The sequence below is a fragment of the Silurus meridionalis genome, chromosome 25 (assembly GCF_014805685.1).
Source record: "Silurus meridionalis isolate SWU-2019-XX chromosome 25, ASM1480568v1, whole genome shotgun sequence".
Taxonomy (NCBI): domain Eukaryota; kingdom Metazoa; phylum Chordata; class Actinopteri; order Siluriformes; family Siluridae; genus Silurus; species Silurus meridionalis.
In genome coordinates, this window is record NC_060908.1 from 12,759,926 (window position 1) to 12,775,578 (window position 15,653).

At 37.5% G+C, this 15,653-nt stretch overlaps 1 protein-coding gene across 2 annotated transcripts in view; it reads right to left on the reverse strand.

Moving 5' to 3' along the window:
- Positions 1 to 15,216, reverse strand: part of LOC124379127 (transmembrane protein 211) — a 122,086-nt gene extending 106,870 nt beyond the window's left edge. The window contains exon 1 of one of the 2 annotated variants that reach the window (XM_046839244.1): positions 14,436 to 15,207. In XM_046839244.1, coding sequence (XP_046695200.1) covers positions 14,436 to 14,726 — 291 coding nt within the window. In that variant the 5' untranslated portion in view covers positions 14,727 to 15,207. Of the gene's footprint in view, positions 1 to 14,435 lie in introns of both variants that reach the window. The other variant, XM_046839245.1, reaches the window with a different exon arrangement.
- Between the last annotated feature and the right edge of the window lie 437 nt (positions 15,217 to 15,653).

Sequence of the window (15,653 nt, forward strand, 5' to 3'; positions counted from 1 at the left end):
TGCAAACCTTCTCTATGCTTCACTCTCTGTGTGTCTCTCGGCCTTTTTCACTCTTTTTTTCATGTTATTGTTCATATGTCCGTCTCTTCTCTGGAAGTTTGCGCTGCTAACATGGTCTTGAATGTCATCATGGCAGAGGAAAATCAATGGGAAGCAGATACTCTGTGGGCGTTGTAACCCGCTGTAACTGTGCGAGTGCACTCTGCAGACAAGTAACACCAAAATCTAAGCTGTTTATTAGTTTCGGGAGAGGGAAAATACTGCTGATACAGTGACAGCTTTCCTCCCACTGGCTTATAGTTCATACAAATCAGTGCCATGCATTTCAGTGTATGCTTAATAATGCAAAACACGCGCTGTCAGTTTATCTCGTGATTTCAGCAATCGAAAGGAAAAATATATATATTTTTCATTTCCTTCTGCTCAGTAATGTAGTCGTGACATTATATATATGCTTTATGCTTTATTTTTTTTCCATTATTCTCATTCGCATAATTTTTCATTCTTATCTCATAAGATTTGTATGTGTGTTTTTTGGGGGGTTTTTTTTACATCCTATTCCATATGTAGTCCCTATTTGCTGTTTAAATAACCGCCACTCTTCTGCGAATTTGTACAGCTAGATTATGTAGTGTGGAGATTTGTTCTTATTCGATCACAAGGATATTAGTAAAGTCAGTTACTGATGTAGGTGATATGAGGAGGCCTGGGGTGCAGTCAGCATTCACATTCTTCCCAAAGTATGAAGTCGGAGCTCTACAACAGGCCAGTCAAGATCTTCAACTCCAACCCAAATACACCATTTCTTCATGGCTTTGTGCTCAGGGGCATTGTCATGCTGGAACAGGTTTGGGTCTCAAAATTCAAGTGATAAGAAATTTCAATGCTATCGCATCTATAGACATCCTATACAATTGCATGCCTCCAACTTGGTGGTAAGAGTTTGGGGAAGATGTACATATGGGTGTAAAAGTCAGAAAGCCTAATACTTTTGGCCATTTTTTTAATACAGTATTTAAATGCTCCTGGCATTGTTCTAAAATGTAGTTAATAAGTAAAATTTCCATAAATGCCTATTATTTGGTGATATTGCAATAGCAAAAATAAATAAAATATTTTTTTGTAGGATATTATTGTTTTCTCATTCTTAAACATTGTATAATAAATGACAATATTTAAATATTTAAATGATTTTTTAGAAAGGAAATAATGCGCACGAATAATGGTAAGTCATGAGTGGTTTACGAATAAAAATGCTTGTCAGTTAGCATGAGAATTAGTTGGAGAAAACAGTATCTTGATTTCTTTGCTAATGCTAATTCATGGAGGTCTAAGGGTCTGAGGTGAAAGCATTACGTTCACTTGTGAGACTTCACACACGTGTAATTAATTGTTAGGCGCTGCGCTGATTAAAGCTGAAGAGAGATGCATCAAAAAGCTGTTTGGAGTATGATATGAATGTGAAATAACATGGTGGAGAGAAGAGAGAGAATTTGTGCTGTATTCATAAGGTATTCATCGGCTCTTTTTGAACACTGTCGGTGTCGGAGATGCAAAACGTGCAGCGAATATCAAATTGAAAACCGTCTTGACTGGGATTATTTCGGGTTTTCTCTCATAAATATTGTTCCCTGCGTAGTGGATGTGATCATTTACACCTAAAGTGACTCCCAGGCTGTGGTAAATTACTTTAACCTGTTTTGCATTCCTGTTTTAACTCCACCCTGTAGCTATCAAACAAGACAATATGTTAAAGACGCAATCTAGTTTGCACTGTTTTATTTTCACAGTACCATGAAGTGGTAGCTCAGTGGTGGTGGACTTCTGAATGGAAGGTTGTGAGATTTAAATCCAAGCACAACCAAGTTACCACTGTTGGGAAACTGAGCAATATCAAAACCCTGGACTGATCAATTGTATAAACAAGATAATTGTCAGTCTGGATAAAAATTTATTATATAAAAGTATTTTTAAAATTAAGAGTATTTTTTATAAATGGATGCGCCCCAGAACCCCGCCATTACTTGTAGTAGTGGTTCTTAATGCTGGTCTTCAAGGTTATGAACTTTAGCTCATGGGTATGTTAGCAAGTATTTTTTTCACCTAGCCTCGACAGGCCAAAACAATTATTTCTGGGCATGTTTCAAGAACATCAACTGATTTTCATTTTATATAGCAGTCGTGTTGAGTACACAGTATCTGACAAAACTTGTCCTCGTTTAAAACATTTTGAAAATGGTGGACAGAAGTATAAGTTAAGCAGAACATCCCAAAATATGCAAATAATGAACTTGTTGCTGTAACCGCATGACATAAAGTGAACCCCCAGACCAACATTGGGATTAGTCAGTCTTGTTTCATTCCTATTCGACCAAATGTACCAAATGATAACAGGTCTGGGGGGAAAAAGTTCATTAATAAAAAATAAAGTTGAGAGATTATTATTAAAAATACATCTTTGTCTCAGTGAAACAGTAAAACGTCGAAAGAATATAGATTGCACCTGAACCTGAACTTTTGACATAAAGCCAAATGGGATGTCTCTAAATTCCCCTGGACAATAAGTTTAGTCTGTGTGACAAATGCTGCAGTTTCTCTCTAATGCGCAGGCTAAATTGGACTCAGATTGGATTGTCTGTGCAAAATCGGGCAGGGAAATCCTTGGTTAGCCTTGTGCTGCAGAGTACCCTTTGCAAGACAGCCTATGATGGATCAGTGTCGTTAAAACAGCATTTTTTTTCCCAATTTTAAAGGTTTTTTTATAATGAATGGTAATGATGGTACATTTAAGATATAACAACGAGGACGGAACCAGTCTGAGACATCTACTCATTAACGAATACTCATACTCATAAGAACGCTCAAATACATTATCTGATTTAGTACCAGGTCATACCATGTGACATAATCTTACTGTATGCAGGTTCTTATCGACAGATGGAATGACAGCAATCTGGACAGCATTTTCCAGACACATACACACAAGTGCAGACCACCTGTCATGCATTAGAAAACGTTCTGTCAGCTAACGATAAATTGAGGAAGGATAGGTTCTACAGTATATAGGACATATAGAATGTATTGTATTGTACGGATTGCATGTGGATAGTAAACGTGCTATGACTCTCAGGTAAATATAACCTTTCCTACACTTGGAACAGCAGCTTTAATTGAATACTTCAACATGGTTAATAAAGAATGGACATTAATGGATCCTAGTAGGCAGATCTTTATTTTAAATATGCTAATATATCTTTATTAGTGTAAGAGTTTATTAGACAGTAATTAGACTCTAAGGCAAAGCGAGGATCCTTCTGCAGAGATTGGTGTCGTGCAGAAAGACAAATGATAATACAGGCGTTAGTCAAAACACTTTGGGAAAATATCTAATTCTGCATCAAGTTTATTTATATATACAGTAGTTTACCAGTGATATGGTTTATTTGTATCAGTGGCAGGCTGATATTGTTATATCTTGGGAATCATTGTTAAAAAGCATAAGCGCTATGTGTATATTTGTATATTTAAAATGGTCTTTTATTGTCCATGCATTCATCTAACCATTTTACAAATACAAGCAGCAAGTTCAAACCTGAAATTATCGATTACAACAACATCCAGAATTGCTTTGGGGAAACACAAGGATACGGATGAGCTCCCTCCACTACCCTACTTTTCCCTATGGGCTTCCAAAGCCATTCTCATAAAAGTTACATATTACCGATGTAAAATGCACCGCCACAGAACAATTCATCAAACCTGACGGAGAGACGAGTTGGAGGAAAAAAATCTCTCGCTCTGTGTCCTAGTGTCCTCTCACTGGCACTGCAATGGCCCTGCTATCTGCATTCCTAATCCCGCTTTTCAATTAGGAGCCTGCTGCTTTGCGAATGCCAGTGGGAAAGCCTGCTTTAGAAGGCTGCCTACTAAGGCAGCATCTCTTGTTGGAGGCCACTGTGACCTGATTTCCCACAAGGCAAGCTGTCAAAAAAAATGTCTATAAAATATTGGGCGTTATCCTTCTTGCTTAAGCTTTCTCTTCTGGCTGGTGCACACTATGATTGAAGTTATGGATGCATCCGCCTGCCGAACTTTCTTTCTGCTTTTCTGCTCCTTATGTACATTTTTTTCTTTTCACACCCGGCAGACTTCTACGTTAATTATTTTCAAGTGAGCTGGAATGAACCGGAGCAGAATTCTGGCATTCTGGGTACAAATTTTTATTTTGTGCTTGGACCTAGAGCATGATGGACAGCAGGAAACAACCTTGTAGTTGCTGCAACAACGAAATATCATGGTCCAATTATATTTCACAGAAAAACTATAAGCCATTTTCATCTTTATGTCCATATAATGTAAACATTGACAAATGTTCAAAATCACTTTAAATCAGTTCTAATGTAATGGTGCTGATGAGTTAGTTGTTTGTATAAATCTCTTCAAACTCCTGATACTGTGTATGTGCTGATTATACCTTTAGTTACAGCCCTGTTTATATCTTGTAGGTTTGGCGATTAAGCTAGATTCAATTCTAGACACATAAAAAAACTGCAAGATTAGTGAATTGAATGAAAACCACCAAATAAACCCAATGTATTTGATGTTGATTTTGCCATATATTTGATCTCATTTGATCAGTTGCTTTGTTTAACGTTAGCCAGCTTATGTAACGCCAAAATATAAGTTGTTTATAACTTTATATTAACATTAAAAACCACAACCTCCTAGAGTTCTACCACTTCTCAAACTCCACTTTAAACCCTGATTATGCTTACATCAGTCATTACTCTGCATAGACTCTGTGTGGACTCTTTAGGGATTCCTTCCGTCAAAAAAAAAGAGAGATCTGACAACTAGAATCAGGTCAGACTTGATACTCCTTCATACTTCCTCTTTCACTCTAAGTAATCCCCATCCCCAGGGCAAATGGCTGAACCACGCTGCGCACCACCCACCCTTCATCACTCGTTAACAGTGGAGGTTTTCCATTAGCCTATCAGGCACAGATATCCTATTCAGCACACATTACTGAAGGGGAATGAAATTGTGTGGAGAGAGAGAGAGAGAGCGAGAGAGTCTGCAGATCTCCAACTCAAAGGCTATAAATCTACCTCGAGTTAAAAAAAGGAAAGCTTTGTACTATGATTGGCTTCGATCTGCAGTTGTATTTATCGGATATGTAAGTGCAAAAGGGGTCCAAGCATTATGTACTGCTCAACCTGATAACTAATGTAATGTTTTTAAAGAATAAGAGAGAACTTGATGGGGAGAGAGAGAGAGAGAGAGAGAGAGAGAGAGAGAGAGAGAACAAAATTATAGCCTGGTTCCATAAGCAAAACCACTAAAAGGCTTAGATAGTGACAGTGACAGCTGCCTCCTTGAGATACCACATACATTCCAGCATCCCAAAGAGTCTTGAGAAAATAGATGAGTCGTGAGAAATACATTTTAGAGAGTCCGGAAAAGTCCAAAATATTCGTACGTATTCGTACGACTTAGTGCTACCCAGCATGCTCTTGGGTCACCACATTGTTGTATAATCACATATGCTATTAACAATTAAAATGTATTTTTCGTAGTTCATATTAAACACTATAAAATAAGTGTTTAAAGCAGACTGTCTCAAGTAGAGCACTGATACCCAGTAGAAAACCAGCACGATTCACTCAGATTACTCAATAATGCGCATTCATGAAACTGCTTTAGAGCAATACTAGAAATATAAGAAATGTATGACTATATGGTAGATACAACCGTTCCTACATTTGTATCCTTCTTAAAATAATAACCTTACTTATATACATGACTTTACCATGGCTAATAAAGAATGGACCTTAATGAATATTAGTTGGAAAGGCTTTATTTAAATTATGCTAATATATCCTATCATAACATATCAGACGTAAAGGAAAAGCAAGGATTCTTGTGCAAAGGTTTAATTCATCCAGAAATTCAAATGTTAAGAGAGCTGTTGGTCAAAACACTCTAGTAAAAACTGTCAAGTTGCCCTTTTGGCCTAGTTTGTTGTAAATTATTAGGATTTTGTCCAAAGCCATTTGTTGTTTGTCCAAAGAAAGGGGTCAAAACACATCAAGGCAGTCAGTTATATGAAACATCAGAAATTGAGGAAGGCTCAAATCTTTCCCAATGAGTGATTTTTCATCGATTGTTTTTATGCTATTATAGTGGTTAAAAGTAACACTAGTAAGTAATAGGGATGTGCATCAAAATACATCAACATGATTGACAAGTGAATAAAGATGCTTCCTTGTCATGATTTTATTTTTCATTTACAGATCTATATTTCCTTTTCAGATACACATTTTATTTAATTTACCAGCCCTGCATTCCAATAATATTTTGAGCATGTCCTTGTGTGCTTTCACTCAAAACCTTAATATGTGGTTTGTCTACATGACAATCACTTGCAAGAGTTAAGGAAGGACGGTTAAAATGGATGTATGAATTACACTCCTAGCTCAACAAGTCAACCTGCTAGCATCATCATTGTCCTTAATAACCCATACACAGCAGAGATGGGAAGTAATGAAGTACAAATACTTTGTTACTGTTCTTAAGTAGACTTTTCTACTATCAGTACCTTACTTTATCAATATTTTTCTTTTCATTTTGCGCCGTTTTCAGCCCATCAACCTATTTCTTGTTATTGCTCGGCTTTTTCGATCTACCACTGGTGTATCATTTCCTGGCTATCATGCACCACAGATGTAGGCTAGCCTACGAAGCTAACAACAAGCAAGACAGAAGGCAACAACAAGTCTAGCTAACGTGGATGAGACAGAGTCAGCGATGTACACATGAATGAGAACAGAGACGTTCCTGATCATCATCTTTTCTCTGCTCGTGTTCTATATGGTGGATGTTTCACCTGGATACATGCATTAGATAACAAAATTTTTAATTCTTTTGTATTAATGTATTGATATGATGTGAGGACCAGTTACCATCGTGATGCTAAAACAGGTAGTAGTAATGGCTACTTTTTACAAAAGTACATGTCAGAGCCCAAACCTCTTTACTTTAACCTTGAGTGAAAAAGAGTAGTCAGTACTTCAACTTTTACCAGAGTCTTTTAAAACATGAGTAGCTATACTTCTACTTGAGTGAAGGATGTGTGTACTTTTGCCATTTCTGATACACAGTTAACGAAATCCAGGACCAAAGTTTTAGAGCATGCTAATATGATTAATTTCAATTGTTGAAGAAATGTCTAAATACTCCAAAATTCCTGCTTATAATTCCTATTTAGATGTTAAAGCAAAATATATTTTTTCACCCAGAAGGTTAGATGAATGGTTCAAACTATCACCTTTTGGTATACAGGAAATAAATTAATTTAAACCAACCTACATTACCACCCGTCACAATATTATAAAATATTGAGTACTTTCCTCTGCTATGCCAGGAAGTCTGGCATAGGAAGTTTGATTCTGAACTTAATGCACACCTTGCTGGATGACCAAATGCTAGTCCATGCTCAAATGTCCTTCAGAATCTCTTTGGTGCTCAGATAGTTTAGCTGTCTAGGAAACTTCACATTGGAGAATGTAAAATGGTCACCAATATTCCATGTAATACGTCTTTGTTGCTCCACTAAGCTTGTTTTTTTGGCCACATCACCCAATTCTTGCTTGTCTTACACCGTTGGCCAAGGGTCTACAGGACTATTATAAGTGAGTTTTAGCCACCTGAGTCTCAACATATGAAATCTGTCCAGATCATCCGTCATCTTTACAAAGACAGGATGCTCTTGTATTACTGTGGAATAGTAAGAGAGGGTGTGTGTGTGTGTGTGTGTGTGTGTGTGTGTGTGTGTGTGTGTGTGTGTTTGGGGGAGAGATCTATCTGTGATGCAGTGAGCCAGGAGCATCACTGGAATAATCTGCACACCAATGAGTCGTGTCAGAAGGCCGTAAAGCAAGCCTGATGAAAAATTAACGACCCCCCCTAACCTTTATTAATGGCTTCTGCTGGAGTAGGTGGTAGGGGGCATTCCATAGACCAAAGGGAAGCAACATCTGTGCAAAAGTCAAATCTCTGTCATCTGATTTCTTTCATTTATGCTTTTTTTTTTTTTTGGTGGGGTCTTCTATAATGACAAATGTCTGACAAAATAGAGATTTTATAAAAAATAGAGCACTACCAGTGATCACAGAGAAATGTTAACAGTATCAAGACATGCTATTTATTCCATGACACATGATTAAACCCACAACTTGTCCAAAGCCTTGCAAAATGCAAAACAATTTAACCCAGACCAGTGGTGTACACACAAGAAGACAAGTCTTACCTTGCATTTCCTTTTAGAAATCAATTAACAACAATGGCACCTTATGTAAATATTTCACTTTTAGATTCAGTACTAATACCACATCAAACAGATTGAAGACACTGCACTCGCTCCTCCGTGCTAACGATGCACATTAATAAGTAATGCACTAGCATCCCAGCACTAACTGCCAGGCCCACTCGGCTACCCTGTGCATCAGAAAATATCAGTGTATATCAAAATGATTTCTCCAACCGATTTCATGTATTTTCCTTACAGTCAAACACGAACAAATCGTCCCTTCCCCATCAAGCATCACTTCATCTGGTTTTTAAAAAAATGCCACCAAATCAAAAACAATGGTGCAGCAATTTATTAATATTGCCTTTCGAATGCTAATTACCTTTTTTTCCCTTCATGCATAAGTCATAACTCCTGAGGTTACTGGTGCTTTCTGAGTGCTTTTATGCCACGGAGGGGGGCAAGAAGGAAGCTGCTTTCTGTGGCACAAACTGAAATGGAAAAAAGCCTATTTAAGTATTGACAGCTGTGTAAAATAGCTCCGACTTGAATTCAAGGAGCATAAACGTGTAGTGTTTATTTATTCCATCATCAACATTAATTGAGAGTACTGAATGTACATTGGATATTTGTGAAGTCAAAAGAAAATGTAATCAAACCGTATTATTATCTACATATTAGTTATGCTTATAAGTCTTAGTCTTAAACCCTGTCATATTGAGTGCAACATTTGTTACACAAACAATAAACCTTACAATTTTCACAAACACACTTCAGGTTTAAACCGTAGAAACTTCCCAAATGTTGCAAACTAGCATCACTATGACCTATCTGCCTCCCAAAATCCCCAAAGTCTCAGAGAATAACATTAAGAAAGTCTGAACAGAAAGTCTAAGCAAAAGTTGGTCAGAGATTGAGCCTAAAATTGCTACCAAATAGACCTACACTACATCTCTAAGGCTGCACAGCAAGGCAAAAAAATATATATAATCATGTCTGCTTTGCTCAATACTGAATTCAATTACATTTTATTTCGATAGGGCTATAAAATCACAAAGCATCTCTACAGAAAACCAGGTATATATCTAGATCATTAATGAGCAAAACCATTAAGAGGCAATTATTTATCACAGTTGTTGGGAAGCAAATTGGTTTTACTGCACTTCATCATTTTAAATGAAAGCAAAACAGCCTTTTATTTCATATTTCAGTATATTAATGCTCCTTAGCCACGGTAAATGAGGTGCATCTTTTGAAAGCTATTATAAATACAGTTAAATGAAAAACCAAACTGCTAATGTGTATTATAAGGCTCTAGGCAAATGGATATTATGAGTTTTGCCAATGGGGGCTACAGATATTGCCTTTGCAGTGTTTTCACCCTGTATATGATATTACTTAACCTGATCGCTACTTAATTGTACTCACAATTAAATAAAGGTTAATTGTTCACCCTAACATCAGCCAGTGACTGAAATGCAATATAAAACTCAAAAATACTCCCGGAGCTTCAACAATGCAAAGTTTTCCCTTTGGAGATACCTCCTTGGTGCCAAAAATATGTGTGCACTCCTACAGATGTTCTCAGCCTACAATAAGGCAAGGGCATTTAAATGTGTGCTGAGTGGAGGAAAAGTTCGGAGCTGCATTACTGCGGTAACTTGACATTTTTTTTGTTGGAAACAGTTCACTAAAAAATTAAGATATGATACAAAAATAATCCTAACACATATCACAGTATTTCCAACAGCAGGTTTCCAGAAGGATACACACTGCAAAACACGTAGCCTTTAACAACTACATTACAGATGTGTTTGTTAGACATATATTTCTTACAACAGGGATTTTTCAAAATATGTTCCTCCAGGCTGCTGAGTTCTTCTCTACAACCACAACCGTCTGAGATATCGAGGAAGTATAATATAATTATAGTAGCTTTCACCCCTCTTTGAGCTTTGTGACAAATCAAACCTGTGGGTGGCCACTATGTTGTTGTAATGTCAAAGAGAGAGTAATTAAAGAGCAGACTGAGAGAGGTTTAGCAATAAAAGTGACACCGGTGTTTCATACACGGGTCAAATAGAGATGGCGGTAAGTGTAACAGAGTGGACTGACCACCATATTTTGTCTTTTAAAAGGAAGAAGAAACTACATTCATTCATTCAGGGCATGTTTATTTAGGTTGTGAAGAAAGAAGAATTTCATTGACTGAAATATGAAGTCATGTTTGAATGTCAATGGCATGGATCACAGCAGAGACCGAAAACAAAGAAACAGGTTAAGACTTTTGCAGTGGAACACAGAATCAGCAGGGTATGAATAGTGTGTTACACTAAACAGGTGCACACATTAGGAAAACAAGTCTGAAGCAGCACTGAAAGCAAAACAAAGGCACATAGCTACGAAATAAACAAAAGCTCAAAACCAAACATACACGACTACCATTCGCTGAGCACGTGAGGGGAATGCATGACTAAAAAATAGCTAGCTAATTGTTGAAGTAAAAAAATGTCATCGGTAATAAATAGAGCCAGGCAAATGTTTATTGTTTTAAAAGTGTTCTAGGTCATTCTTTGGTGTATAAAAACAACATAGCAGTGTTTCTCCATCCTTGTTAGGTTTTCTATGTGGAATGTCGGGATGGCTAGCACTAGATGATCTTGAGATAATAAAAGAAAAAGCTGGAACAGTTAATCACGCATTCAGGGACATAGGATGGTGTTCTAGCTTGACAAGATTTGGAAAATAAATGACAGTGAATGAACTGGTGTAATGTGATCTCAGTCTCAATCATACCACTAAAACCATTCCTTTTCATTTCTGTGTGGTGAACAGACACTGAAAACAGTGGCATGATTTAAACCAGAAAGACACTTTTGATTTGTCTCAAAACACAAGTAACCCACACAATTTCCACACAAATCAGTGTTTCCTCAACAAACCACTGAGCAAGAGAAAAAACAACAAAAACGCCAAGCATTCCACATTTATGGAAAAATGAGGTGCGAATGTTGACTCTACTGGCTAGAACTGTCGAATCCCTGCTACTTATCACTTACTGCTGCTGCAGTTGCACTGTGTTACGAGGTTTGTTTTATTCAGCGGGTATCATGGTAACTTTTCCCAAATGATGGACACGAATTGTACTTGAACTAATGATCTGCTTCAGGACAATACACATCTCAGGTTGTGAAAGTAGCAGGAATTTCAGAATTAATCTTTTTTACCTTCTTCCTCATGTTCAATTCGTTTTTGAGCATTTGCCGCCTTGAAAGAGGGATTATCACCCATCTTTTTCTTTCTTGCTGTAGTGCAGAAGATGTACAACTAAATATATTATTAAAAACCCTCCCCAACTGCTAACAACATATTAGCATATTAGGAATGCAGAGAAAATTCCATACAAGTGGTAAAGATATATTACCGTACTACTGAAATCAATATTCATTTGTACCACATGTTGGATCTGCAAACCACTTGGAAGCCTGAAAATATTTGCCAGATCAGTTCATGTTTTTGTTTTAGGGCGATTGGGATAATCGATTCAATTCTCGAATTAGAAATGATCTGTTACAAATTCAGTATTATTACTGCTATAGTAACTACAGCATTGTTATGTATAGAACTCTAATTAGGTTAAAAATAGTGTTTTTAGGAAAAAAGAACAACTTTTATAATCATACACTTTTTTAACAGATAAGAGATTCTTTTTTCCTCCAAAAGGAAAGTCTAATGAATGACAACAAGCTGCATTGTTATTAGTAGTAGAAGTAGTTTAATTAACCTTAATATCCAGCTGTGAAATAACTATTTACAGCTGCTTTTACATAAATAATACTCATGAACAATATACTTTTTTTTAACAAACTGGACAATTCATTTAATTTTTAAGTATTATTTTTATAGCGCTTTTAAAAAATGGACATTGTCAAAAAGCTGATTAACAGAAAGAAAGATGTAATCAAATCTGAATTGATATGTTTGTGCCTAGTCTTTGTCTTGTTTCAGTCCAGCACTGTTAATTTTTTTATAGCACTTTTAACAATATGCATTGTCTCAAAGCAGCTTTACAGCGGTTATAAAGTTTCATTGAGCGTAAAAGTTTAGTGCCTATAAGGTTGTTCCTTATAATTGTAAGTTGACCCCAATGAGCAAACCAGTGGCAACTGTGGCAAGGAAAAACTCCCTGAGACTTCATGAGTAAGAAATATAAAATATAACCAAACTAAAAATAGAAACCCGTCCTCATCTGGGTGACACCGTATGTCCATTTATTAGAGTTTAGCTTAGGTGTGCAGTGATAAGTGCCTAAATGCAAAATCCCTCCAAATCCATCCTAAGAGTTCTTGATTTGCTCAGAAACTTCATAGACTTTTAGGCACTGTTGTTCAGTGCCAATATGTTAATTACTGTTACTGTTAGTTTGCTCAGGCATTCTTGGCCAATAAAGCTGATTCTTTTTGATTCTGAATTAGATTGTTGTGTCTGCTCTATTGACTATTTGGATATTTCAAACTCATATTGCACTTTTTATAACTGGTGCAATCACGGCTGGCACTGTATGTTAAATTTCCTTAATATCATTTTTATGGACGTTTTGAACAAAAACATTATTCTCGCCTTTTCTCTGTTAAATACCTCCATTTTGCGCAATCCTTCACCCTCGGGAGATATATCATGTACACCAGTGTACTGTGCATACTGTGTTATGTACTGGCCTATTAAAACTGATTTAAGGTGCAAACGTGCTCCTTAGGGTATAATTATATACCTTAGGTGAGTTTTAAAAGCAAAAAAACACATACCGAAAAGAGAATGAGATATAAGAGGTACAAAAGATCTCCCCTCGAGGGTACCGTCTCAGTGACGAGCGATGATTTACAGTCAGCGGCATTTGTATGTTTGGTTTCGACTTCAGTCTCACTTAACGCAGCACCATCTTTGTGTCTGATTTTTTACAAGTTTTATAAGGATGATTAATGATAGAAGGCTTTTGGAGTGAAAATGTGTTGAGCAGATGTGATTCAAGGAGCTTTTTATTGCATAACATGCCTCAGTCATTAGTTATTGTGATTACTTCTTCTTTAATGCATTCCTGATTCACCATCTGTTCATGTAAAAAGGTGAATACTAGAAAAAAAAATAGACTTTTATAGCATGCAGGAGCTACTGCTATATTCATGAAGACTGTCCTGTGCTTATCCCAGGACTCTTTATTCAGACTGAACACATTGGATGCTGCTTGATTTTACAGCACTTATATATTCTCATTGTCACCCAGAAGAGATTCCTTTCTCTTGAGGTTTCTTCCACAGGTCATCTCACTAACACCTTATTATTATTATTATTATTATTATTATTATTATTAGTCCACACACTGATTTTCTTTTTACGGGGACCAAGCACCAAAAGTGCACTTTTTATTGTTGTTGTTCTTCGGGCTAGTGTGTCTATGGCTGCCCATAGAATTATCTAGTATAAAGTGTAAAATTTTGTACACTGATTAAGGTCTAAGTAAAGTTCTCATCACATTTGGCCCAGATGTTCTAGTGCCACCATTTGGGACTAATTTGAAAGTACTTTTATGGTCATAACTTCTGAGCTGTGTCTATAATTTAAAAGGCAGTCCTTGGCACTCTATGGTGGCAATTTCCACTTAATTAGATTTGCTCCTCAAATTTTAGAGTAAAACTTTTTTGAAAACTCAGCAAAGCTGCCAAAGCAAGACTTGAGGTTGTATATCAGCATCTACTTTGCAAATTGACACAAAATCCCTGCCCATCTTCAGGACCATGACATAAGGGTATGCAACACTATTTATTTTTTATGAGCATCACCCTCTGGTCAAAAATCCTCCTTGCATGTAATTTATTGCAACTTTAAATGTTTGTCTTCACCAAATTTGCTTCAGATCATCTTCCCACTTTGCTGCCCATGATGTTCTCCTACATTTAGAGAATACCATGAACATCCCTTTGTCTAAAAAGTTATGGCTTTGTTTTGATGCAAATATTCAAGAGTCTGGGTGTTTGGCCCCCCAAATTGCTGATTGCAGCTTTAACTCTTAATAGTGTTATAGTAGAAGTTGTAATAGTAGAAGGACACGCAGCAGTTCCATCATTACCTGCCAGGAGCTGGAGGGAATCTCGGCGAACCTTCCAATGCCGCCGAACGCGTAGCAGGTGTACATATGGTCCAGAGACTCGGAACAGTGCCAGAGGAGGCCGAAACTGACTGAGTGACCGCTCCTGCCGTGATGCTGCTCCTTCACGATCCACGCTGGAGAGATGAAGCTGAAGCTGCAGAGCGCGACGAGCGCGGCGGACAGCAGCAGCCAGAAGCAGCCCACACAGCTGAACATGGTGCCGGTGCCAGCCGCGGCTTCTTTCCTATCCCGGTCAAGCAGTACATGCATCTGGAGTGCGCGCTCTATACATGGAAGCCAGCATGAAGACCCCTCGATTGCGGAAAAAACACTATTACAACACCTTCAATTGCGAACGAGCCTGAAGTTGAATCCAAACGTCAGACCAGTATATCCAGCATTAGCTACTTCTACAGGACGCCGTATTCCAGCATGGCGCACTGGCTGTCAATCACAAAAGGTGCCCATGATAAACATGGTTTTAACCAAAATGAAGAAAAAGAAGAAAGATCAGTCTTGTCCAGAGATCTGATGACCTATCATAATAGTGGAGCTTCTCTCATCTCCTCTCCAGTGCGTGTGCATGTGCCAGTGCGTGTGTGCGCCTCTTTACGCGCGTCGGCTGCCGGTGGGCGTCGCCTCGAGATGTTTTCAATGGCCATGCTCTCCAAATCCCATCCGCACCAAATAACGTCCCACATTCGAGATCATTTCTAATTGATTAGAATACTTTTGGCAGATGTGAGTGTTGATTACGTACGAGTATTGGGGCTACTGATGCTGCATCCTGACTCATTCATCATGATGTTCTACCCCCCCCCCAAACACACACACACACACACACACACACACACACACACACACACACACTTAGAATAGTAAATGATAGTAATAATGATGATGGCACTGAGGAGTCACTCAGACAAGAGGATTGATTTAATTTAAAGTTGCCTTCTGCATTAAATGTGTTCTAATAAGATCCCACGCTTCCATGACTACAATGTTCAAAATGTGTAAATATCACCAATGCAGTGTCTCTGCTTATTCAATACTGTTGTGTGGTGTGTATGACTTGGGACAAAGCCAGTGACTGACAATGTCCTCTCATTATACATTTTAGATACACAAATGATAAATCGGTCACTGCATATGGACTCAACACGCCAACATGGTCTTTCTGTTCTTAAACAACAATAA